General features: G+C 50.2%; 1 protein-coding gene across 3 annotated transcripts in view; it reads right to left on the bottom strand.

The window, feature by feature from the left end:
* Positions 1 to 22824, bottom strand: part of CDHR2 (cadherin related family member 2) — a 36091-nt gene that overhangs the window by 1717 nt on the left and 11550 nt on the right. For all 3 annotated transcript variants that reach the window (XM_072824059.1, XM_072824060.1, XM_072824061.1), the window contains 28 exons: positions 20017 to 20156; positions 19844 to 19897; positions 18339 to 18428; positions 16185 to 16274; positions 15467 to 15592; positions 15249 to 15395; positions 15086 to 15161; positions 14882 to 14997; positions 14528 to 14761; positions 13356 to 13511; positions 13108 to 13269; positions 12830 to 12891; positions 12325 to 12568; positions 10046 to 10285; positions 7420 to 7489; positions 6666 to 7271; positions 5815 to 5886; positions 5096 to 5145; positions 3564 to 3715; positions 3318 to 3426; positions 3138 to 3226; positions 2624 to 2692; positions 2439 to 2516; positions 2296 to 2356; positions 2091 to 2215; positions 1449 to 1562; positions 1286 to 1366; positions 1029 to 1086 (listed from right to left, as the gene is read on the bottom strand). In XM_072824059.1, the coding sequence (XP_072680160.1) occupies positions 1029 to 1086; positions 1286 to 1366; positions 1449 to 1562; positions 2091 to 2215; positions 2296 to 2356; positions 2439 to 2516; positions 2624 to 2692; positions 3138 to 3226; positions 3318 to 3426; positions 3564 to 3715; positions 5096 to 5145; positions 5815 to 5886; positions 6666 to 7271; positions 7420 to 7489; positions 10046 to 10285; positions 12325 to 12568; positions 12830 to 12891; positions 13108 to 13269; positions 13356 to 13511; positions 14528 to 14761; positions 14882 to 14997; positions 15086 to 15161; positions 15249 to 15395; positions 15467 to 15592; positions 16185 to 16274; positions 18339 to 18428; positions 19844 to 19897; positions 20017 to 20156 (3671 nt within the window). The remainder of the gene's footprint in view (positions 1 to 1028; positions 1087 to 1285; positions 1367 to 1448; positions 1563 to 2090; positions 2216 to 2295; positions 2357 to 2438; positions 2517 to 2623; positions 2693 to 3137; positions 3227 to 3317; positions 3427 to 3563; positions 3716 to 5095; positions 5146 to 5814; positions 5887 to 6665; positions 7272 to 7419; positions 7490 to 10045; positions 10286 to 12324; positions 12569 to 12829; positions 12892 to 13107; positions 13270 to 13355; positions 13512 to 14527; positions 14762 to 14881; positions 14998 to 15085; positions 15162 to 15248; positions 15396 to 15466; positions 15593 to 16184; positions 16275 to 18338; positions 18429 to 19843; positions 19898 to 20016; positions 20157 to 22824) is intronic.

Raw genomic sequence — 22824 nt, forward strand, 5'->3', positions numbered from 1 at the left:
ATCATCCTAGGACAGGCTCTTTTCTGGTTTTTGAAGGCTCTCAGTGGCCCAGCCTCTCTTCCTCTCCAGACTCTTCTCCCAGGCTCTCTACCCCTCCCAACTTACAAGTCCAGCCCCACCTGAGGCCCCCAACTCCACTCCCCAAGAGTCAGCCTTGGCCTCCACTGGGGGCTACCTGCCTGGCCACAAGTTCTAACTCTTCTTCCTCAGTTCCCCCAGACATTCATTGGAGTTTTTCCCCAAAGCATCTTCAACCAGAGATAAGCCATCCACTCAAAGGCCTTCAGCACTGCTTGGTGTCCTGGATTGCCATCCATGACCCTAACCTTTGGGGGCCCATTTGGAGGCCTCAATGTCACTGCCAGATCCCTGTGCACCATTCCCACATACCCCCCACCCCCTGCTGATCTACTCCCTGGTTCTCTATCCTCGCATTAGAACCCCAAGAGTTTTAACAACATGCTCGAGCCCAGGCCCATCCTACCCATTGGGTCAGAATTTCTAGGCTGGGATGCTTCATGGGCATGTGAGGCTGTGGCTGTGTGAACTGTTGATTTACTCAAACCATCTAACCTACTGAGCAAATTATGGCACTGATGTTTTTTTTGAGCCTAATTTCTTTCCTTTACTAGAGTATGTCTACCTCCGGATTTCTTCCCCACACCCCACCAGCTTTCATACAAAGGGTATAAACAGAGGGAACCAGATTTTTTAGCTCTTACTTCATGCCAGGTGGTTTTATAACTGCTCTAACTTCATCCTCAAAAAGCTCTGCGTGGTTAGAATTCTGATCCCCATTTTCAGATGAGAAAACTGAGAACCAGAAGGAAGTCACCCACCCGGAGTCACAGTGAATGAGTAGAAGAGCAAAAATTAGACCCCATTCCAAAGCCATGGGCTTCCCATGGCCTGGTGTGGAGACATGCCAGTGTCAGAAGCAGGTCCTTCAGCTCTGTCCTGAACCCCACTCCTTTGAAGAAGGACCCCAAGTCAAGAAGCCCCAGGCACCAACTCATCCCCCATCTTGCCTTGATTTTCTCCTCGTTCTTTTCCACATCGACAGAGTTGTCATCCAGGGAATTGAGACTGTGGGAGAGATGATGGAGCTCGATGGTTAGTAGCCCGAGTCTTCCCTGTCTATGGCCTTGAACCACCATTGCCTCCACCACCATCACCACGATGACCATCTCCACCTCTGTCACCATCACCTCCACCATCACCACCACCACCTCTACCACCATCACCACCACCACTGACCAGAGTGGCTGTGAGAATCACTGCTCACCTCATGTGGTCTAGGTCACTGGAAGAGGATTGGGACTCGAAGCTCAGGTCCTTCGTGGGGAGGTTCAGCACAGGGTTGGCCCTGGAGAGAAGGCCTAATTCAAGCACTTATGAACCTGAGACACTCCATGGAGACTCTCACCCACCCTTTGACCCCTGCTCACCGCTCAGTGGTGTACATGTTAGTCCCAGGGATGGCAGAGACTGAGGGCATCACCCCTGGTGCTGTCCTCCGGGCCTCCTTGGCAGCCTTCGTAGCCCGAAGCTTCCGGCGGTAGCTGCAGAGAACCAGGGGGTGGGGGAGTCATTACTTTCTCTGGACACCCACTGTGCGCCCAGTGCAGGCACTGAGAGTGTGACTTCACAACACCCTGGCAGGTGTGAGTGTTAGTACCATTTTACAGAGGGTACAAGTAATAGCCAGAGAAAGAAAATGGTTTGCCAAAAGCCACAGCTGGCCGGTGGCAAGGCCTGGAGTCAAATCCAGATGTGGCTGCTGACTCCAAACATATTGGAAAGGGGAAAAGACAGTATTTATGAAATGCACAGTATGTGCCAGATATCTTTCTGGTGGCAGGATGCACACTGCTTCCTTGTGTGCCTTGAGGAATCTAGTGTTACATTCATTCTGCAAAGGAACTTGAGGCTCAGGGAGGGGAGATGACCTATTCAAGTGGTCACCACAGGTCTCTGGGGATTAAATTCAGATATACCAGGTGCCTAAACCCAAGCTTTCTCTACCTGCCAGATGTCTTAGATGGTGGGAAAGGCGGAGTTGGAGATACAGGGGGAGATGGGAGCAGTACCTCTTCCGGGTACACATGAGCGCCGTGGTCATAATCACGATGATCAGCAGCAAAGCCACTCCCAATCCTATGATAACGTTGGTGAGCAGCTTTGGCAGGTCCGACTCCTGGCTCTCCTGGGAGCCCTGGAGAAGTATGAAGGAGGTTGGGTGTGAGCATTCCCCACCCCCCACTCCCGCATTAGCTCCGCCATGCTGACACTCACCAGCACCACCAGCCCCAGCTGCAGCAGCTGCGTCAGTGAGTCCTGGTCATTCCGGATCATCCTGGCCATAGAACCTCACTCAGACCCGAGGGACATTGGCATTCCCTAAGCTTCCTGCCCACCCCAAGGGGAGCCCCACTCACACACTCAGCTCATCAAGTGTCAGGGCTGACCCATTTGAGAAGACAAAATAGGCATCAAGGTAAGAGCGTCCCCGGGCTCTGGAATGGGGCAGGGGTAAAGGGTAAACAGTCCAGAACCACCCAGGAGGCCCCTCATGTTTCTGCTTCTTGTCCTCACTCCAACCACTGGGCCTGTGGACACTCACCGAACTGTGGATTCTATGTCCTGAATGCTCACAACGTAGACAGTAGTCCTGGTGGCCTGAACAAGAGCCCTGCAAAGGGGGAAGATGTCACAGAAGCATGGGGTAGGGGCCTTAGTCTAGGCCTATGGCCAGGACTCTACCAGTGGAATTAGGAATTGTGTGAATTAAAAAGGGGCACCTCCTCTGGACAGCTTCATTGGCTATTCAGGTAGCACCTCTGTGCAAATTAGACAAGGCAGCCCCTTCCTCTGGGGTTGGGTTTACAACTTAGCAAGCAGAGTGCCCTTGTGCAGTGCACAGCCTTCCCAACTATACATCGCAGCCCTATTTAGGCCTCTCTCTGCCCAGCCAACCCTAGGCTCCTAGGAAATTGAGAGAGGAAATGCAGGTATAGGTACAGACCAAAGACAGGGACAAAATCAAATGTAGGTCAAGGACAGTTTTCACATACATCCCGTCCATACTCCCAGGCCCTGTTCTTCCCCACAGCCCCCTCTGGGCGCCCCAAACCTACGCAGTAATCTCCTCCATGTTGGCGCCCACCTCCTCCTTGTTCATGGAAAACTGCAACCTCACACGGTAACTTTGGTCCACAGTGAAGAGCTACAGGAGGAAGACATGGGGAAGATGAGACACAGAGGATGCAGGAGCTGGCAGAGAGTATTGGGGTCTAGAGGCAGGGCCCAACACTCACATTCAGGGAGATTTTGGCTTCCTGAGCAGGACCCACTGAAGGTCTGTCCTGGGCCTGGACTGTCACTTGGTAGGTGCCTTGGAGAGTGGAATCAAGGTTGGTCACCAGCCTATTGAAGGTAGAAGAGCACAACTGAGTCTTGGAACTCAAGCTGGAGTCCTCTGGAACCTACTTATATACCTCCCAGGGTGGGAACTGTCTTGAGGCCCCCTTACTGCCCCCCATCCAGGGGCTCCCCACAGTTACTCAATGTTGCCAATGAACAAGTTGGCTTCTGAGGAGGTAGAGACCCGGAAGAAGCCCTGGAAAGGGATCATGGCCCCATCCTTAGCGATGAAATCCACTTGGAGGATGGAGAACAGAATGGCCCCGTTGTTCCCTGAGTCATTGTCTCTGGCCTGGGGGAAAGAATAGACAATACCTAGGGGTCAGGCCAGGCCCCCTTTCTTCCCCAGCAGGAATCAGCAGCTGAGATGGCCCAGGAGTCTGGTCCCAGTATCTCTATCAGCCTCTTCTAGGCCACCTCAACTTAGCAAACACCTTAAACGGCGTGCTTGCTCTGCAAATCCAGATTTGAACAAGTCCCTGCCTTTGGGCCCCTAACTCAACGGGTCACGGTCCAAAGTCCATCTGATGTGGAAATCCTGCCTTGCTTCCCCCCACCCACTGCCAACACACACACACACACACACACACACACACAGGCACACACATGTACACACTTAGGGACATTCAAATTTCCTGAGCACCTACTGTGTGCCTGGCCTTCCCCTAAATCCCTCATTTCAGTGTTTACTGACAATGAGTACAAATTCCCCTAGGGGACCATGAAATGATTAGAGGAGAGGGCACAAACATTCTTACACATTCTAGTGCCTTTTAGGGAAAAATATAGCCAAGATACAGACCCGTGAGTCTACTGTTCAGAATGAGGCCAAAGCTGTTGTTTAAGTTTCAAGAATGAGTCCATGTAAAGAAAATGGCTCCAAGCTATGGCCAGACTCATGACATTAAAATGTAATTCGCTGAAGATTGGAAGACTCTTCAAGGCTTGAAAGAACCTGGAGAGAGAATTACTCTACCCATGTGATGAGAGGAAACTGGGGCTCGGAGGGAGACCCCATCCTGCTGAAGACTTAGCTAGAAGTGGAGGAAGGCCAGTCCATCCATCTTCAGTACCTGTGCTCTTCCCACAGCACAGGGAGGGGCACACACATGCCACCCGACCTCTTCACCTTCCAATATCACTGCCCCCTGGCTCACTGACAGCTTCTTCCCGGAGGCAAACTGAGCCCCAGAAAGGCAGGCAGCTCCCAGGTCAGTAAGAGGCCCCACCAGGCCCGGGCACCTGGGCTGTGTGGGAGGCCTTGCCCGCCCCTGTGGTGCGGCCAGGGCCCTCTAACAAACACACCCACGTCTGACACCATAGAACACTAAAAGTATTTTTATAGTTTTACTCTGGAAATTATTTATCAGCAAGGAACTCATTTAATTTACAATTGTTATGATTTGTCTGTATGACTTGGAATTGTGGTGTAGCGAAAAAAAAATCTAGCCTGCAAATAGTTTTTATAGTCATGAAATTTTTATGACAACCAAGTAACAATTAATGAAGTTTAACCCTATCAATTAGGCAAGTGTTTGTCTCCATTCTGGGGCTTTCTTTTCATAGGTTGGAGCCAATAAATTTCCTTTGTAGTGTTAAAACATTTGGAGGGACAGTGAAAGGCCTGAAAGCCTTGGTCCTGTGTCTCCTGGGACTAATATGATGGGCTTACCTGGACAGAAGCCACCTGCTGGTTGGGCACCACAAGTTCTGGGATGATAACTACAAGTGTGGACAAGAAGGGGTCAGTGGGATCAGTGGAGTCAGTGGGGTTAGTGCCAGTGCCCACCTGGCTGAGAACTGATCACAAGCCCAGCTCAGGACGCAGTCTCCCCATATCTTCCCGCAGCCCCTCTACCATCAAAATCCCCCATTATAACAGCCTCTGAGCCATCAGTTAGCAGCTCAGCCACTCCTACTGTGCAGACGGGGAAACTGAGGCCCAGAGAGGGAGGAGCTGGCTCAGAGTTGGGGCCGAACTGTGGTGAAAAATCAGGTCTCTGGGATCCCTGGGTGGCGCAGCAGTTTGGCGCCTGCCTTTGGCTCAGGGCATGATCCTGGAGTCCCGGGATCGAGTCCCACATCGGGCTCCCTGCACAGAGCCTGCTTCTCCCTCTGCCTGTGTCTCTGCCTCCCTTTCTCTCTCTCTGTGTTTCTCATGAATAAATAAATAAAATCTTAAAAAAAAAAAAAATCAGGTCTCTCCTGTTGAAACCCTGGGGGAGAGGCGAGATTAGAGGTCTTCCTTTCTACACTTGATCTTAGCCAAAAGGCTGAGAAGCGAAAAAGAGGCCTTCCTTTCTAATAGTCCACTTGGGGCCTGAGGAGGGTCTATGGGAGCTGCCCAAGGAAATCCTGGCAGAGTATGGAGGGAAAGCCTGGCCCACTTACCGAAAGTCTTATTGTCAGGCAGAAAATAGGGGGCATTGTCATTCGTGTCCTCAATGGTGATAGCGAGGCTTCCTAGAAAACAAGTTTGGCTGGTTCTGGCCTCTAGGCCCAACCAAAAAGCCTGGGCACTTGCCATGCTCCCCCCTGCCTCCCTCCCAACGTCTCCCATGCACTGTCCCCAGCCCTGCTCCTGGCCTGGGGTGCCCGCTCAGTTTCCACTGGACTTTGTGGCAGGGAATATCCTCCCCATACCTCAGAGAGGGTAAGCACCTATTCCAAGATCATCCAGTAAGAGCATCAGGCCAGGCAGAGCCTGGCCGGGGCATATCCCACCTGACCACAGCATGATACTGACATTGCTAGCGTGTAAGCTAGGTTATTGAGCTGGCCACTGTGTGCCTCAGTTTCCTCATTTATAATATTGGATAGGGATCATCTACCCCACCGATTGCGTGGGAGTAACATAAAGAATGCTTTTAAGGTGTCTGGCATAGCTCTCGGCTATAGGAAATTCTCAAAATAGGCTCGCTGTTAATGTGGTTATTCTAGCCATCACAATCCGAGGTGGGATGTGAGCACTGTGAAGTGTACTTTCCTCTTTACCCTCCCTCACAAGACAGTAGCATCAGTGAAGCACTGACTTTGTGCCAGGCACCTCACTAAACACTTTACATGTGTGTTTTTGTTTTGCCTTTGCTGCCAGCCTACTGCCCAACGCCACCGGAAAAATGGGGACAGAAGCTTAAGGAGATGTCACAACTTTCCCAGTGACACAGCTGGTAAGGACTGGGGCCCCAGCCCACGGTCCCTATCCTGCAGCCCACCCAATCCCACAGGCCAGGCCGCCTCACCGTTGTCACTGTAGGCCTGGAAGCGGGGGTCCGTTGTGAGGTCATTGGCCCGAACAACCAGCGTGACCAGGTCACAGGTCTCGTAGTCAATGGCCTCACTCTGATTGATGACCACAGAGCCATTGGCCAGCACAGAGAACCAGCCGTAGCACAGGCTGCCCACGTTGACCCCGGCCTTGGTACAGATGGTATTCACAAGCTGTACCTCCAGCTGAGCCATGGTATCCACATCCTGGGGAACCAGCTCAGCCACCAGGCCGTGCTGTGAGCCATTCTCGGCTACACGGATGCCCTGGAGCGAGGCTGAGTCCAGAGTGGGTGGTTCGTCATTCACGTCCTCCACAGCCACAAGGACTTGTGCCCTGGCCTCTTTCCCATGGGGATCTGGGTTCTCGGCACTCAGTGTCAGATAGAAGGAGGCCTGTGTCTCGTAGTCCAGGCTCACATCTGCAGGCAGCCGAAGGAACCCCCCAGCGCCCCCAGACTCTAGCACCAAGCCCTGGAGCAGGAAGTTGTTGGCACCACTCCCTGTCAGGCTGAAGCTGATACGGTTGTTGGCTTCTGTCTGATCCGCATCCCAGGCCTTCACCACGCCTACCAGCTTTCCTGTGGACGAGGGCAGACTTCACAGAGACCCCTGGCCCAGCCGCTGGAGGCTTCCTCTCCCCTTACCACCCCCAAGAGCCGCAGGGAGGGCTCAGATGCCTCACTGGGCCCCAGCCCCAGTGCCCGGCCTGGCCCAGGAAGGACTTACCTGGGTCCCTCTCCTTCACCGAGAAGGAGTAGATAGACTGGTTGAAGATGGGCAGGTTATCATTGATGTCCTGTGGGCAGAGGAAGGTCTGAGCCCAGGGACACCAGGAGCCCCACAGTTCAGCCTCCCTAGAGCCAATCTGAGAGCTAGTGTTTCCTCTGACTCAAGGCACAGACTCTCTGCCAGCAGCTCCTCACTTCACAGACGAGACAAGGGCCTTGGCAAGGCTGGAACTAGCCCAGGGCACACACCTGAGACTCACAGACCTGCAGCGGGACCTCTGAAGTTAGTGATACACTTTCAGGGAGCTCCACCTCCTCCCTGCTTCTCTGACTACAACTCAGAGCCATCTCAGACTCTGCTTTCCAGAAGGGTGGCTGAGTCCCTATCAGTGTCCCTGTCTGGCCTAGCTTGACTCCTCATCTCTTGGATTTATCCTATTGGCACCAATACCACTGTTTCTACAAGGCCCTGTGGCCCAAGTTTTCCCTTGTCCCCTCTTTTCTCCTATCCCTCCTGAGTTCAGCTGACCCCAGGACATTTGCTCTGTGCTCAGACGATGCTGAGCTCCAGGCAACTGCCAGGGCTTAGGCCTGGTCCTGCCCTCAGACGCTCACTGTTTTCTGTTCTTGCCTTCCCTCTCTAGCCCTGGCCACCCACACCTACAGAGACTGCCACTGTTGTCACAGCACAGAACCACCTCTACCTGCTGCTTCCTCCCCAATCAGTGATGTTTGCTGGGGGTGCCCTTGGCTTTTCCAGACCTTCCCAGGGCAGCCCACAGATGTCTGCTTTTGGCTTCCACTTTTCTAAATAATGGTTCAACGGACATCTTCAAGAACAAAGCCATCTCCCCCTTAACTAGATGTATTTTCCGATGGTGATTTCCCAGCACAGCATTTCTGTCTCAATGCATGTGGCCAGCTGCTCCCTAAGTCACTGGGGTGGCTAAGAGCACAGCTCTGAGTCAAATCCAGCTTCCCTTCTGCCTCACATGTGACTTGACTTCTCTGAGCCTCAATGTCTTCACCTGCAAGAGGGCTCATAGTCACCCCTCTAGGGACCGTTGTAGGTGTTTGTTTAGTTTGTTGGCGTAAAAGGACCCACTAGCTCAGTAAATGCAATTTTGCTTTCTTCCTTCTTCCTGGCCTACTTCACCCCGAGGACAGCTGAACAAACTGACAAGTTCTAATTCTGCTTCTGTTTCTCCATTTTCCCTGAGGTCTCACTCTGATCCTTGTAGGAAAGCTGCACATCCCAACCCAGTGGGACACAGGGCTGCTGTGTGGGATGATGAAGGCTGTGCACTGCACAGGCCTAGGGGGCACCATCCACATCATGGACATTGTAGAGGTGTACTTTTGTTACAATGCTTTTTTAGAGGGTGGTGCCCTGTGGACTGGTGGCCACCGAAGAAGCAGACGCACTGGGTTCAAAACCCCCTTCTGCAGCCCTAGGCAAGCTGCTCACCCTCTGCGCCTCCACCCTTTTCACCCCTTCTCTTTACCTTTGAATGGTAGTGAGGAATAGGAGCGTTTCAGACAGAACTTCATGAATGATATTTAGAGCCAATACAGTGAGTCGTTCCTGCCCTTATCTGTGGGAGAAACGTTCCAAGACCCCCCACGGAGGTTTGAAATCACAGATGGTACTGAACCCTGTGTATACTGTTTTTTTCCTATACATACCTACTCATGATAAAGTTTACTTTATAAATTAGGCACAGGGCAGACCTGGTGGCTCAGCGGTTTAGCACCACCTTCAGCCCAGGGTGTGATCCTGGAGTCCCGGGATCCAGTCCCATGTCGGGCTCCCTGCAGGGAGCCTGCTTCTCCCTCTGCCTGTGTCTCTGCCTCTCTCTTTCTGTGTCTCTTGTGAAAAAATAAATAAAATCCTAAAAAAATTAAATTAGGCACAGAAAAAGATGAACAATAACAATAAAATAGAACAATTATAACCATATACTGTGATCACAGTCGACGTGAATGCAGTCTCTCTCTCTCTCTCTCTCTCTCTCTGAAAATATGCAATTGTCCTGTACTCATCCTACTTCTTGTGATGATGTGAGATGATAAAATGTCTATGTGATGAGACAAAGTGAAGTAGGTGACATGGCCATTAGATGTAGCTAGGCTGCTCCCAACCTTCTGACGATCTGATGTCAGAAGGAAGATCATCTGCTCCAAAAATGCTATTGGCTGTAGGTTTCCCAAACTGAGGAAAGAAAAAAAAAAAGGAAAAAAAAAAAAAAGGAAAAAAAATGCAAGGGGACACTGCAGGCGGACTGGACACACTGAGTACCTTCCTCAGGTCAGGCACTCTGCAAAGCACTTTCCATTTGTTAGCTCACTTTCTGGTATTTTTGTCACCATTTTACAGATTAGGAATTTGAGGGCATAGGGAGGTTGAGTGACTACCCTAGGCCGCACAACTGAGCCAGAATCCTAACCCAGGCAGCCTGATTCTAGAACTCTCTTGCCCACCATACCGCCAAGGGTGGAAATGTGACTCAACGTGACAAGGATAGAAATGTGACTCGGGAGGGGTAGGGCGCTGGCTATCTGCTGGGAGCTCCCCAGCACGGGGCCCCTCATGGCACCTGGCCCGCGGCTGAGCCAGGTCTTACCTCCACATTGATGGTGACATTGACTCCAGTGCTGAGGACAGGCATGCCACAGTCAGCCACAAGTACTGTCAGCACAATTCGGCCCCCCAGGGTAGGTTCAATGGCCTCTCGGTCCAGGGGCCCCAGGTTTCTTAGGATGCCTGTATCAGGGCCCACTGAGAAGTTGTGGCTGTAGGGGTCTGGAAGCAGGCTGAAATGCAGACGGCTGTTGTTGGTGTTGGGCTGATCGTTGTCCTGAGCCTGCGTGGATAACCAGCATCGCAGCATCAGCTGTCAGGTGCTCCCCGGCTCCCCTGTGCCTCCCCTGAAGCCGGGCCTCCCCCTCCAGCTCTGGACCTCAAGGGCAGTGACTGGGCCAAAAGCCAGTGGGACGCTGGACCAGTCTCTCAGCCTCAGTCTCCCTCAAGGAGGGTCAGATCGACAGCTTGCAAGAGCTTCTGAGGTCTTAAGCACTGAGGTCAGCCATCGACCCTACAAATATTGACTGCATATCAACCATGTGCCCACCCTGGTGTAGGCGCTGACACAGAGCCATGACCAAGACAGTGCCCTTAGGGAGCTGAGATTCTAGTGGAGAGGAGGCACGGGGCAGTGGATTACAGATATCCAAAATTCAGAAACAAACAAGTATAACATAAGCGTGAAGTCCAACAAGATTCTGATCTTCCCACAGTGATGGCTTCAGTGCTGTTTTGTTTTTTTTTAAACAGCACATTCTTCACCCAATTCGTGTATGTGTGTGTGCGTGCATGTGTGTGTGTTCCTGTCTTGCCAGGGTCCTGTACGTGTACGTGGCCTGTCTTTGGGGTCGATCCAGCATGAAGAATACAACCACTTTGGTCATGCTACCAGGCCTTTGCATATGCCTTCCCCTCACCCTGAATGCCCTCTACACCTCTCTGCCTGACTCCAGGCCACACTAGCGATACACCCGGGGCCTCCACATCCCCTGTGCTATCTTGAACACAGCACAAGTGACACCCTTGGGTGACTCTCTGGCATCCTTCCCCTGAAAGTCACACATGGGCAGCAATGATGGTGGAGTCATCTGAGAGGACTGGGGCCCAGGAAAGGACCTAGTGCACAACAGGTGTTCAGGACATGTGGCTTTGAATCCAGAGCTGGGCTACCCTGGCTTGGAATCTAGCTTTTCCCCTTCCTCCTTGCCCATCCCTCACCTTCAGTTCTTTCATCTCAGTTCCATTGGGATCTTGTTTATTAAATGCCTCCTGTACAGGCAGCCAGAGATGGCTTTTCCAGAAGCCTGACCCCGTCTGTTCACCTCTCAGCACTCTGAATTCAGTCCATTTAATTCACCAAGCGCTTCTCAGGGCTCATGCCGGGCGCCATGGTTACAACAGCAGATCTAAAATGCTCCTGCCCCAAGGAACCCACAGACCAGGGAGGAAGTATCAAAGAGCAAGAAGAAAAGGCCCAGGCTTCAGGGTAGAGAGGTCCAAGCTCTGGCTTCAGGGCGCTGCTTATTGGCTATGCAAGCCCAAAGAAGTCACTTAACTTTCCTGAGCCTCAGTTTTCTCCTTCTGTGAAATGGGGACGATTGGAGCAACTATTTCACAAGTAGGTCAAGATACTAGGGATGGGAATGTGCTCTGGAAACCTCATAGCCCCAGGAATATAAGAGTGCTCAGTAGCCACATGATTGTGATTCTGAGGACTTGGTTTCTTTCCCACTTCCTCTGAGGCTCCCTTTCAAATGACTCCGGAAGATGCTTGTCTTTGGTGTTTCTCTGGAACCAACCGTGGATTTTTATCTCATAGACTCTGTCAGCCTGGCCACTGATATTTCCTTTTTTGCACTGGTCATCAGGAAGCTCAGAACTGAATTTTCAGCCCCCTCCTAGCAATTGTGTCGTTCTGGGTTCTAACTTTGCCTCTGTGCCTATTGGCAATACAATTCTTGTTTTCTCTTTCTCCTTATTTCTCCCATTTTTTACCTTTTTAGTCAATCACTCAAATCCTGTTTGGAATGAGACAGGGGCTGGATTTCAAAAGAGCAATATGTTTTTGAGGGCTTGCTCTGTGCTAGGCTTGGTGCTGAGCACTTTATATGCATTACCTCATTATTCCCTAGTGATCCTGGGACTAAGTACCACAATTGTCCTCATTTTCCAAAGCGGGGACAGAGGTCCTAAGAGACGGATTGGTTTCCTCAGGACCACAGAGGAGAACCCAGACTCCAATCCAGGGCCAGCACAATTACAGAGCCAGACTTGGTCCCCTGCCCCTGTCCCACCCCCCAAGTTCAGGTTGGCTCGCACCTGGAGGGATATGAGGACATCGCCATCCTCCTCCTGGACAAAGATGTTGTAGGAGCCACTGACCACAGGCCAGTTGTCATTGATGTCCAGCAGGATGATGTGCAGCGTGGTGGAGGCCGACAAGTTCTCGCCATCTGTGGCCTGCAGTGTGAGGTAGTACTCGGCCTGCTTCTCTCGATCCAGCAGCACGCTGTTCCTCACTGTCACCATTCCTGAGTCTGGATCCACCTTAAAGATCTCTGCCCTGTGCAGGGTGGCCGGAGTGAGCAAGCAACAATACAGGATGCCCACTTATATTAGAATTTCAGATAAACAATAAAAAATATTTTAGGATGTCCCATGCGATATTTGCCATCTGCTTATACCAAATAAAGGATTCGTTGTTTATCTGAAATTGGAATGTCACGAGTGTCCTACGTTTGCCTGCTCTGGTTTCACTGCAAGGCAGAGAGGTGGGCCCAGGCCCCACTCATCCGCCTGCCCTCTGCCCACCCTGAGACCTTACCCGTTCCCTGGAAGCAGGCTGTAGGTGATGCGGCCACCCTCACCCGTGTCAGGGTCAAAGGCCTGTGAGGCAGAGAGAGAGAGACAATGGGACATGATTTGGAAATGTCCCTCACTGCCAGCCATGCAGTTAAGGAGACAGGGCTGTCCCCTGTCACACACGCCCACACATGTGTGCACACTTGCTCAGACCTGACGACATCAGATGATACAGAAACTTGGGCAGGGTCCTCTTCCGTGTCCCTCCCCACCCAGTCCCAGAGGGTTCCTGTCACTCACGTGGATGCTGTTGGTGACCACAGTGCCGTTTGCACTGTGCTCCCAAACTCTGATGTTGTACAAACTGTGGGGGAATGTGGGCCTATGGTCGTTAATGTCTCTGAGGTGGATGGTCACCAGGGCGACAGAGGAGTTCCCACTGACTGAGTCAATCGCCATGACCTGAGGATGGAGGAGGAAGCAGCAGCATTGGGGTCAGAGTGCCCATGGACTGTGCTCCCTGGCGTCCCAGAGCACGCACCCCTCACCTGCACCAGCATCACTGTTTTCCTCTCGTAGTCCACCATTGCAGGAGCTCTCACCAGCACCTGCACGTCCGATGAGCCTGCCGCCCGCTCAGGGGAGACGCTGAAGGCTTCGGCATCAGGGCCCCCCAAGGACAGCAGGAAGGTGCCATTGTTGCCCTGTGGAGATGGGTATATGGTATAGCAGAGACCCCAACCCCTCCAACATACCAACCTGCGTCTTGCCCCAATCCCTGACTGTAGGCTCCTGCATCAGAGGCCCGGCCCTCTGAAGTCCCTTGAGAGAGGGGCTCTCATAACACTGTGACAAGAGGGCCCTGGGGAAACTAGGCTGCTCACTGTCCCTTGCAAATGTGGGCTCATCAGAAAAAGATATCCCCATGTGCCTAGGCTCTTGGGTTGGGCTGGAAAGACAGAGCCTGGACACACTCCCCTCACTCCCATAAGACATTACTGAGTCTTCCTTACCAACTCCCACTCAACACAGTCCACCACCATACCAGCACCAAATACCAGCAACACCCAACATCACCCCATTACCCACACCACCCTCCATTCCACACCCCTTCTGCTTCACTCAATGCCAACCACCAACTCAATATACCCACCCACCTACCACCACCCAATACCATCCTCCACTCCACATTTGGTACCAACCCAATATCACCACATACTACCAAACACCATCCATAGGTATTCATTATTCAATGCCACCCAGCTCACCCACCTCTCAATATCAATTTCCACTTAAGAATACTCTCCAATTTTGCACTCACTCAACCACTTCTATGCTCAATACTGCCACATTCCCCAATATCCAATACCCCAACATCCTGCAACTTCACCAAGTACCCATCACCACCATCTCCTCAACACCACTGAAAACTATATACTCCACTCAACATTACCTAGCATCCACTATTAACCTTCACTCAGTGCTGCCTTTCTGTTCACCACCACCTAGCACTGCCCTGAGCACAAAACTACACACCAGTATAACATCACCCAACATTTGCAAATATCACCTAACAACTCTGATTTTCCAACACTGTTTATGATCAGCACCACCAATCACCCACCATAGCACCTTGTTCTATGGGTCACTCCCCACCATCTTCCCTAGCCATCTCCCACCATCACTCTTGCCCAGCCACCCCTTTTCTGGGTGCACCTACCTTGTCTGGGTCGTAGACCACCATGGTGAGGTTATCAATGGGGATGCGGGTGGAGGCATGCTCATTCACATAGCCAGTGAAGTTGACTTGGGCCTCTTGGGGTGTGAAGGTACAGGCCAGAAGGCTGCAGTTGTAAAACTCAGGTTGGTGGTCATTGACATCCGTCACTGTCAGTGTGACCCATATGCTCACCTTGGCCTCCTGCCCATAGATGTTGGGTTTTGTCTCAGTGGCCTTAGGGCAGAGCAGAAACCAGAGGCCAGAGGTCAGAGAACCAAGGATCAGAGAGAACGGAGATTAAAGGTCAGAAGTTGAGGGTAGGGGTGCAAAAGGGGCAATGGACCCCTCACTCACCATGACCTGGACCTTCACCTCCTCATCCTCTTCCAGCAGCTGCTCACGGTCCAGGGAACCATTGACCATGATCACCCCATCTGACTTGATGGCAAACCAGCCGGGTCTTGTGGAGTCTGATGAGAGGCAGTAGAAGCTACTGCTTCCAGTGGCTGCAGCAGAGCCCCCACCCCTTCCTCCACCTGGGAACACCCCAATTCTCACTGGAAATGCTGTAGATCACTGGGTCATTGATGCCTTTGTCACTATCCACAGCCTCTACCTTCAGCACTGACGTTCCCTGTGCAGAGAACCACGTGGTTCAATGTGCCGGACCCTTTCCCTGCCTCTTGTGTCCACCCAGACCCGTCCAGGTCCTCTAGCACACCTGGGGTGTATCTTCGGCCACAGTGGCTGAGTAAAACTCCCTGATAAACTGAGGGTCCAGGTCTGGCTGGTCGACTACAGAGATGGACAGGAAGACAGGCGAGGAGCACTGGATGGTGAAGACGTTGTTGTATAGGCCGCCTGAGTCCTGTGGGAGATAGGTCTCCGTAAGGCTGAGCCTCATGGTCCTGGCCCCCCTCTGTCTGCACCCCTACTCACACAGGCCCTCAGCTCCAGCTGATAGAAGGCACTCTTGTTGTTGTAGCTGAGGCTGCCATTGAGGACGATGGAGCCATTGGGGAAGATCCTGAAGAGGTGCTGGCTCTCCCCATTGCTAGGGATGACCTGAGGCAGAGCAGTCAGGGCAGGCTCCCCTCTGAGAGACCAGGGCTCAAGTCCTAGCTCTGCTCTTAACCAGCCCTGCCACCCTTACCAGGTCACCTAACCTTTCTGAGCCTCAGTTTCCACCTCTGGGAAATGAGCTCAGACATATCAGCAGTGGGTTGAGAGGAGGGTCCAATGAGGTAAGGTATATGCTAGGCACATCGTGGGCACTCAGTAGACGGGAGCTATAGCTAGCTAACATGCCTTCGGAAGAACTGGGTCACATACTCTGTTGTGTGTGTGACCTTGGACAAGACACTGTACCTCTCGATTTCCTATTCTGTGTACCAGCCACCCCATGAAGCCACATGAACTCAGGAAAAGCCCAGTCGGTGCCCCAAGGCAAGAAGGTGGGAAGAAGGGTTCTGTCCATGGCAGTCACCCTCCTTAGGTGGCTTTATCAAATGAGGTCCAGAGGGGGCCAGCAAAAGGTTTGGGAGCCAGGGCTCACCCCAACACTCAAGGTTCCTGCAGGCTGTGTGGGAGATGCTGCCCCCTGGTGGCTATGAGGAGCAGTGGGGCCCGTATTCCCACAGGACTTGCCTGTGCTCACCTGCTCTATGGAGTACACCACTGCTCCTGCAGACCCCGTGTCTTGGTCCTTGGCCAGCACAGAGAACACCAGGGAGCCAACTGGCAGGGTCTGTAATGAGGAACTCCAATCCATCCCTTCCACGACTGAGCACTCATTTCCCCTCCCTGAGTTTATGTCCCCGATTATACTGCAGGAATAACACCTAGAGCCTGACACTCAATGCTCCCTTTTCCTTCTCACTTGGGCTGGGCCTCTGGAGACCACTGGGGGGAGGGAGGGCAGGGAGCAGATTACCCCCCTTTCCTCTCCCTACCACTTCGGCTGGCTTATGATTTGCAGAGCACCTCAGGAGAAAGAAGCACAATCATTCCAGAATCCAGGATGTGCCACTCCCCTGCTCAAACATCCTGTGGGCTCTCTGTAGCCTACAGCAGTACATCCCAGACAGCACCCTGCAGAGCTGGAAGGTTCTTTGGGGAGGCCTTTGCCCTGTCTGTGACCTGTGCACACCTTCATTATTTCCACAAAGTGGCCAAAGTGATCTTTGAAAATCATAAATCAGACCACATCACTCTTGTGCTAAAAGCCCTCCAATGGTTTCCCTATTTTGTCTAGAATACAATCTTCACTCCCTCTATGGCCCTCTGATGTCAGGCCACTGTCCACCTCTCTCACCTCACCTCCTCCTCACCTTCCACCCTCCATTCACAGCACCTTCCTGGCTATATGCCTAGAACACTCCAAATTCATTCCCAGCTTGGAGCCATTGAATCTGCTGTTCCCCTACCTGGAACATCCTTCTCCTGGAGCATCCCATGGTTGGTTCCTTCTTGCCATGTAGGTCTCTGTTCAAATGTCACCTACTCAGAAAAGCCTTTCCTGGTTGCTCAACCTAAACCAGCCCCCTTCCTGGTCACTTTCTTTCACTTTGCCCTGTTTTACACTCTTCATAGAGCTTAATAGCATCTGAAATAATCCTGCTTATTGAATGTTTCATTGATTATTATCTATATTCTTCATTAAAATGTGACCAGATCTGCCTTATTTACCAGATAGTCTTAGCACCAAAGCCAGTGCCTGGTACACAGCATGAGCTCCATCAGAGTCTGTCAGATGGCTGACTGGACCTCATCAGTCTTATGTCTGGCCTAGTGTGTATTTAGTGTATTTGGGGCCCCACACCAAATACATTTTCAAAGCCGCATGGTAATGAAGATCAAGGAGTGGTGTTGTGTTTGCTGCTCAGGGACCATTAGGGAACCTCCTCCCCATGCAGTCCGTTCAAGTGGAGCTGCCCTCCCTTGCTAAAGGGGAAGGATCATGATGTAGACCTACCCAATCAAAGTATTCCGTATCCCTAGGTTGATAGGTATATGACCCAAAATGGGTCAATGAGAGTCAACTCTGGGGTTTGGGCCAGAACCACAGAGAAAGAGACAGTCTGCGTTCAAGTTGCAAAGCCTGGAGCTGCACGGGACACTTTTATCACCACAATAGAGAATGGCCCCTTACCTAAGGATAGGGGCAACAAGATAAGGAGAGCTGAGAGGTGAGAGAAATCTCTCTCTCTCTCTCTTTTTAAGAAATCTCTTCTTGATGACACAGTTGTTTCTTGTTTTTGTTTTTTAAGATTTATGTATTTATTCATGAGAGACACACAGAGAGAGAGAGGCAGAGACATAGGCAGAGGGAAAAGCAGGCTCCTCACAGGGAGCCTGATGCAAGACTTGATCCCAGGTCCCAGGATCATGCCGGAAGCCAAAGGCAGACACTCAACCACCAAACCACCCAGGCGTCCCTTGATGACATGTTTTGTTGTTGTTGTTGTTGTTTTTTGATGACATGGTTTAAATGCATGTATCCAACTTGCCTGAAGTTAGTATACCTCTAAATTTTTCAGATACATGAGAAAATAAATTCCTTTTCTTAAAAAAATTTTTGCTTTTATAACTGGAATCATTCTAATCCAGTTTGACTGATTGCAATATGTTGCTATAACTCTTGTTCATATGGTTACATTCCCCCCAATTTGGTTCCTGCAGTGGGCCCTTCTAAGGGGTGCTTCTCCTTGATCCTAGACCCCCTGCTGACCATCTCTGGTCCTTTGCACACTGACAAGAACTTCTGGGATGCCTGTATCATACACACACACACCATTAGAGCAGATGTTACCTCATTGATGCTGGTGGAGAAACCACTATTCTGGAAAACGGGAGCATTGTCATTTCTGTCCTCCACGATCACCTGCATTTCCTTCCGTACCTGCAGGTAAGAAAGCCCAGGTGAGCCTGGAAAATGTGAGAGCTTGAGAAGACAAAAGGGAAGAGTGTCTGAGTGGGACAACTCCTGGTGTTCCAACTCCTGGTGGGACAACTTGCAGTTGGCTTTGCTTCTCGGGCAATTAGGCAATATTCAGGGTAATCTCATTTTTTATACAATTTCAAACACCAGAAAAGTTGCAAGTATAGTACAAAAACTCCCAATACCCTTCATCCAGATTTAGTCATTGTTTGATCTCTCTCTCTTTCTCTCCACATGTTTACAGAACCATTTCAGAGCAAGATGCAGACATAATTAGGTCATTTTTTAAAAATTGAAGATATGTCTGTCCTGCTATAGGAATGTTCATTTTAGCTTTGTCTGCCATAGTTTTTAGCATGCGGACAACCTAAGTGTCTGTCAGAGGAGACCAGCAATAGCATCATGATATGCTCCTACATGGAAAATAGTACAAGAAACAGGGGACTCAGGAGGAAACATAGGCAGAGCTCCAAAGCTGATTGTTGAATGGACAGGGAAGTTCAAGATAATATGGAAGATGGGATCCCATTTGGGTTTCAGGAAATGCACCAAAACTACAATCTTTCTTCCATGGATGCATAAATATGTAAACACACAGTGAGAGATGTGGAAGAAGGGTGACTGTGGACGCTTTGGCTGGGAGTGGGCTGGGAAGGATCACCCAGGGGACTTGAGCTTGAGCTGCAACTCTTGAGATGTTTATGAAGAGAATGCATTCATGAATATCCAAGTCATTAAAATGATTTTTTTTAATGGATGGGGCTTGGAGAAGCTATTATAAAGACAAAATCCTCAACTTTCAGAGACATAGGGCACAGCAGTATAAGCTTGTTATTTCAAAAATGAGCACTGACGTTCAGCAGAGGGAGTTGAAAGCAATAGCTCAGGGTAGGGAAATATTTAGCACTTGTTTTTTATTAACATTTGTATTAACATAAATTAATATAAGTAATGTTATATTTGTAATATAAATGATGTATTTGCATAATTAAAGTAAATTAATATTATTGTGTGACCCAAAAAGGACAAGAATAATTTGGATGAAAATAAATATTAAAATTCAGTTTTTGTGGCATGCCTGGGTGGCTCAGTGGTTGAGCATCTGCCTTTGGCTCAGGTGGTGATCCCAGGGTCCTGGGATCGAGTCTCACATCGGGCTCCCTGCAGGGAGCCTGCTTCTCCCTCTGCCTGTGTCTCTCTCTCTGTGCCTCTCATGAATAAATAAATAAAATCTTAAAAATAAATAAATAAATTCAGTTTTTGTTAACTAGGGCTCTCTCTGCTTGCCTGAGATAGGGGACACACTCAGGAGTGGCTCTAGTCCCTTGCTCCCTGATCCCAGGACCAGTCTCCTCTTCCTCCCCCTTCCAACTCACCGGGTTGTTGTGGCTGTCGCTTACAGAGATGGTGACTGCGAACAAGTAGAGCGTCTGCGGTGGCAGGCAGAGAGAAGAGGCCGAAAGTGAGCCCCTGTTCAGAGTGGGAGCACAGGCAGGGCCCCCATCCCCCTGCCCCCCTCACAGGGTCTTCCCAGGCTGCCACCCTTTACCTCATAGTCTAGAGGGCTGGCCAGCTTCACTTCACCAGTGGCCGGGGTGACAGTGAAGAAATAGGCATATTGGCCACTAATCCCATAGGTCAGAGAGTCCTGGTCCTGGTCCTGAGCCACCAGCCAGAAGGCCTCGGAACCTGGAGGTGGGACACGGAATGCCTATGGTCCACGGCCCCATGTTTTGGCACCAGCCTGGCTCCACTGGGGTAGGGAGCCTGTCTTCTCTGTGTGCAGAAGTCTGGGACCCCCTCAATCCCCAGGTCTCTGGCCTTGGTGGCCATTAACATGGTTCTGAGGTTGTAGGATTGAGCCCCGGGTTGGGCTCCGTGCTGGGCATGGAGTCTGCTTAAGATTCTCTCTGTCCCTCTCCCTCGACCCCTCCACCTGCTCACACACTTTCGCTCTCTCTAAATAAACGAACAAATAAATAAGTCTTTTTTTTAAGTTGGCCTAGAAAAAGAAATTAAATGTAACAAATCAATAAAAGCTACAAAAATAAAAGACATATATTAGGTCCCTATATGTGAAGAATTATATGTTTGTCACTAAACTAAAACTGGTATTTAAAACACCATAATTATAGGGCTCCTGGGTGGCTCCGTCAGTTAAGTGTCCACCTTCCACCCAGGTCATGATCTCAGGGTCCTGGGATGGAGCCCAGCATGGGAGTCTGCTTCTCCCTCTCTCTCTGCCCCTCCCTCCCCTCATGCTCTTTCTCTCAAATAAATACATAAAATCTTAAAATAAAAAATTTAAAAGCCAAAAATAAATAAATAAATAAATAAATAAATAAATAAATAAATAAGGATGGCACCAGGGACTATATATATATATATATATATATATATATATATATATATATATATAAAGCCTGCCTAACATAGCAAAACTATTGTACAGTGTTAGTGTCAGGAAAAGAGGTCTTCTGTCAGGGAGAAAGGACAGGGAGTGACCAAAGGGACGAGAGAGGGGACCTGGGGGTGTTTGCAGCACCCTATCTCCTGATCAGTGATAGTTATTTGTGAGTCAATGCACTTTTCTGCACATATATTATACCTCAAAATAGAAAGTCTAAATGACAAAGTTTTAAAAAATCTGACTGAAAATGCTTTCCCATTGTAAAAGAGCTGTAGAATTTATCTCAGGTAGAAGAAAATCACCCTTTGGTTTATGAAAGGACCCCCCCACCAAAAGAGAGCCCAGAGAGGAGTCTGTGGTTATAAAAGATCCTTTGGTCTGGACCAGGGAGGGAGGGGGCGCTGTTCTAAACAATGAAATCGGGATGCCTGGGTGGCTCAATGGTTGAGCACCTGCCTTTGGCTCAGGGTGTGGTCCTGGAGTCTCCGGATCGAGTCCCGCATGGGGCTCCCTGCATGGAGCCTGCTTCTCCCTCTGCCTATCTCTCTGCCTCTCTCTTTCTGTGTCTGTCATGAATAAGTAAATAAATCTTTAAAAAAATAATAAATAAAATAAACAATGAAGTAATCAGTTTTCTGTTTCCTGGGGGTTGCAGAGGGCAGCATGCGTCAGAGCCCCAGGGCTGGGGAGGCGAGGAGACATGCAGGGTTTGGGTGACCTGACCAGGCCCAGAGTGGACACTCTCCAGTGACAACAGTGAGTATGGCTTCCTGACTCATGCTACCATCTCCTCCCTTCTCCTCAGATCTTCAGTAAAGCCTGGAGCTGGCTGGATGGCACCAGGGACTGGCCAGGGAGAGGGAGGAAAGAACAAAGGGTGAACCTCAACCTTGAAAAAAACATCCACAGGAGGAGCCTCTGAAACTAGTATGAGAACTCAAGCTGTTTTATTTAGATATCAAAGGCTTACTCTGGAGAATGAGATCTTGAGGGCCTTTGAGTTATAATATTTGTGACATTCGTTTGACCTTTGTGTGTGTGTTTTATCTATGACCAAACAGCTATGAAAATATATGTAAATATCGGGATCCCTGGGTGGCGCAGCGGTTTAGCGCCTGTCTTTGGCCCAGGGCGCGATCCTGGAGACCCGGGATCGAATCCCACATCAGGCTCCCGGTGCATGGAGCCTGCTTCTCCCTCTGCCTATGTCTCTGCCTCTCTCTCTCTCTCTCTCTCTGTGTGTGTGTGACTATCATAAAAAAAATAAAAAATAAAAAAAAATAAAATAAAAAAAAGAAAATATATGTAAATATCATTAACATATATACATTACTTCTCTTTTGGACAAAGAACATTTATAGATACCAAATAGTTTGACTTCAGCCCAGTCTTCCAGGGTGCTCATCTCAGTGTAATGAGACCATCACCTCCCTCATCCTGGGCATTAAATCTTTATTAATATAACCCTAAACAGATTTTGCTGTCCTGGCAACCACACCCAAATGTATGTGGTCTTTGTGCCTACAAAGTCTATCCCCCATCCTTTCCTCACATACTCCAGTCTGGGATTCTGAATCCCAGGGCCAATTCTGGGTTTCACCGTCTTTGATTCAGTCTCTTGTGTCTTCTGGTAGCTTTAGCTATCTGAGATCCTAATTCCAATGCTACGACAAAGACTGTGGATTGTCCCCTAATATTCACACCCTTTCTTTCTCTCAGAGCCAGAGAACTTCAGATTTTGAGCTGGGCACATGGCCAACCAAAATAAAGACCTCATTTTCCAGGTCTCCTTGCAGCTAGGTGTGGATAGGTGGCTAAGTTCTGGCCAATGAGAAGTGAGTGAAAAGAGCAGTGTGTAAAATCTGGAGCCTATCATTATGAGAAAGGGCCGAGCCTGAGGGGCCCCTTCCTCCTCTAGCTGACTGGAATAGGGTGTGACATGAGCCT

Source organism: Canis lupus, chromosome 4 (genome assembly GCF_048164855.1).
Source record: "Canis lupus baileyi chromosome 4, mCanLup2.hap1, whole genome shotgun sequence".
NCBI lineage: Eukaryota > Metazoa > Chordata > Mammalia > Carnivora > Canidae > Canis > Canis lupus.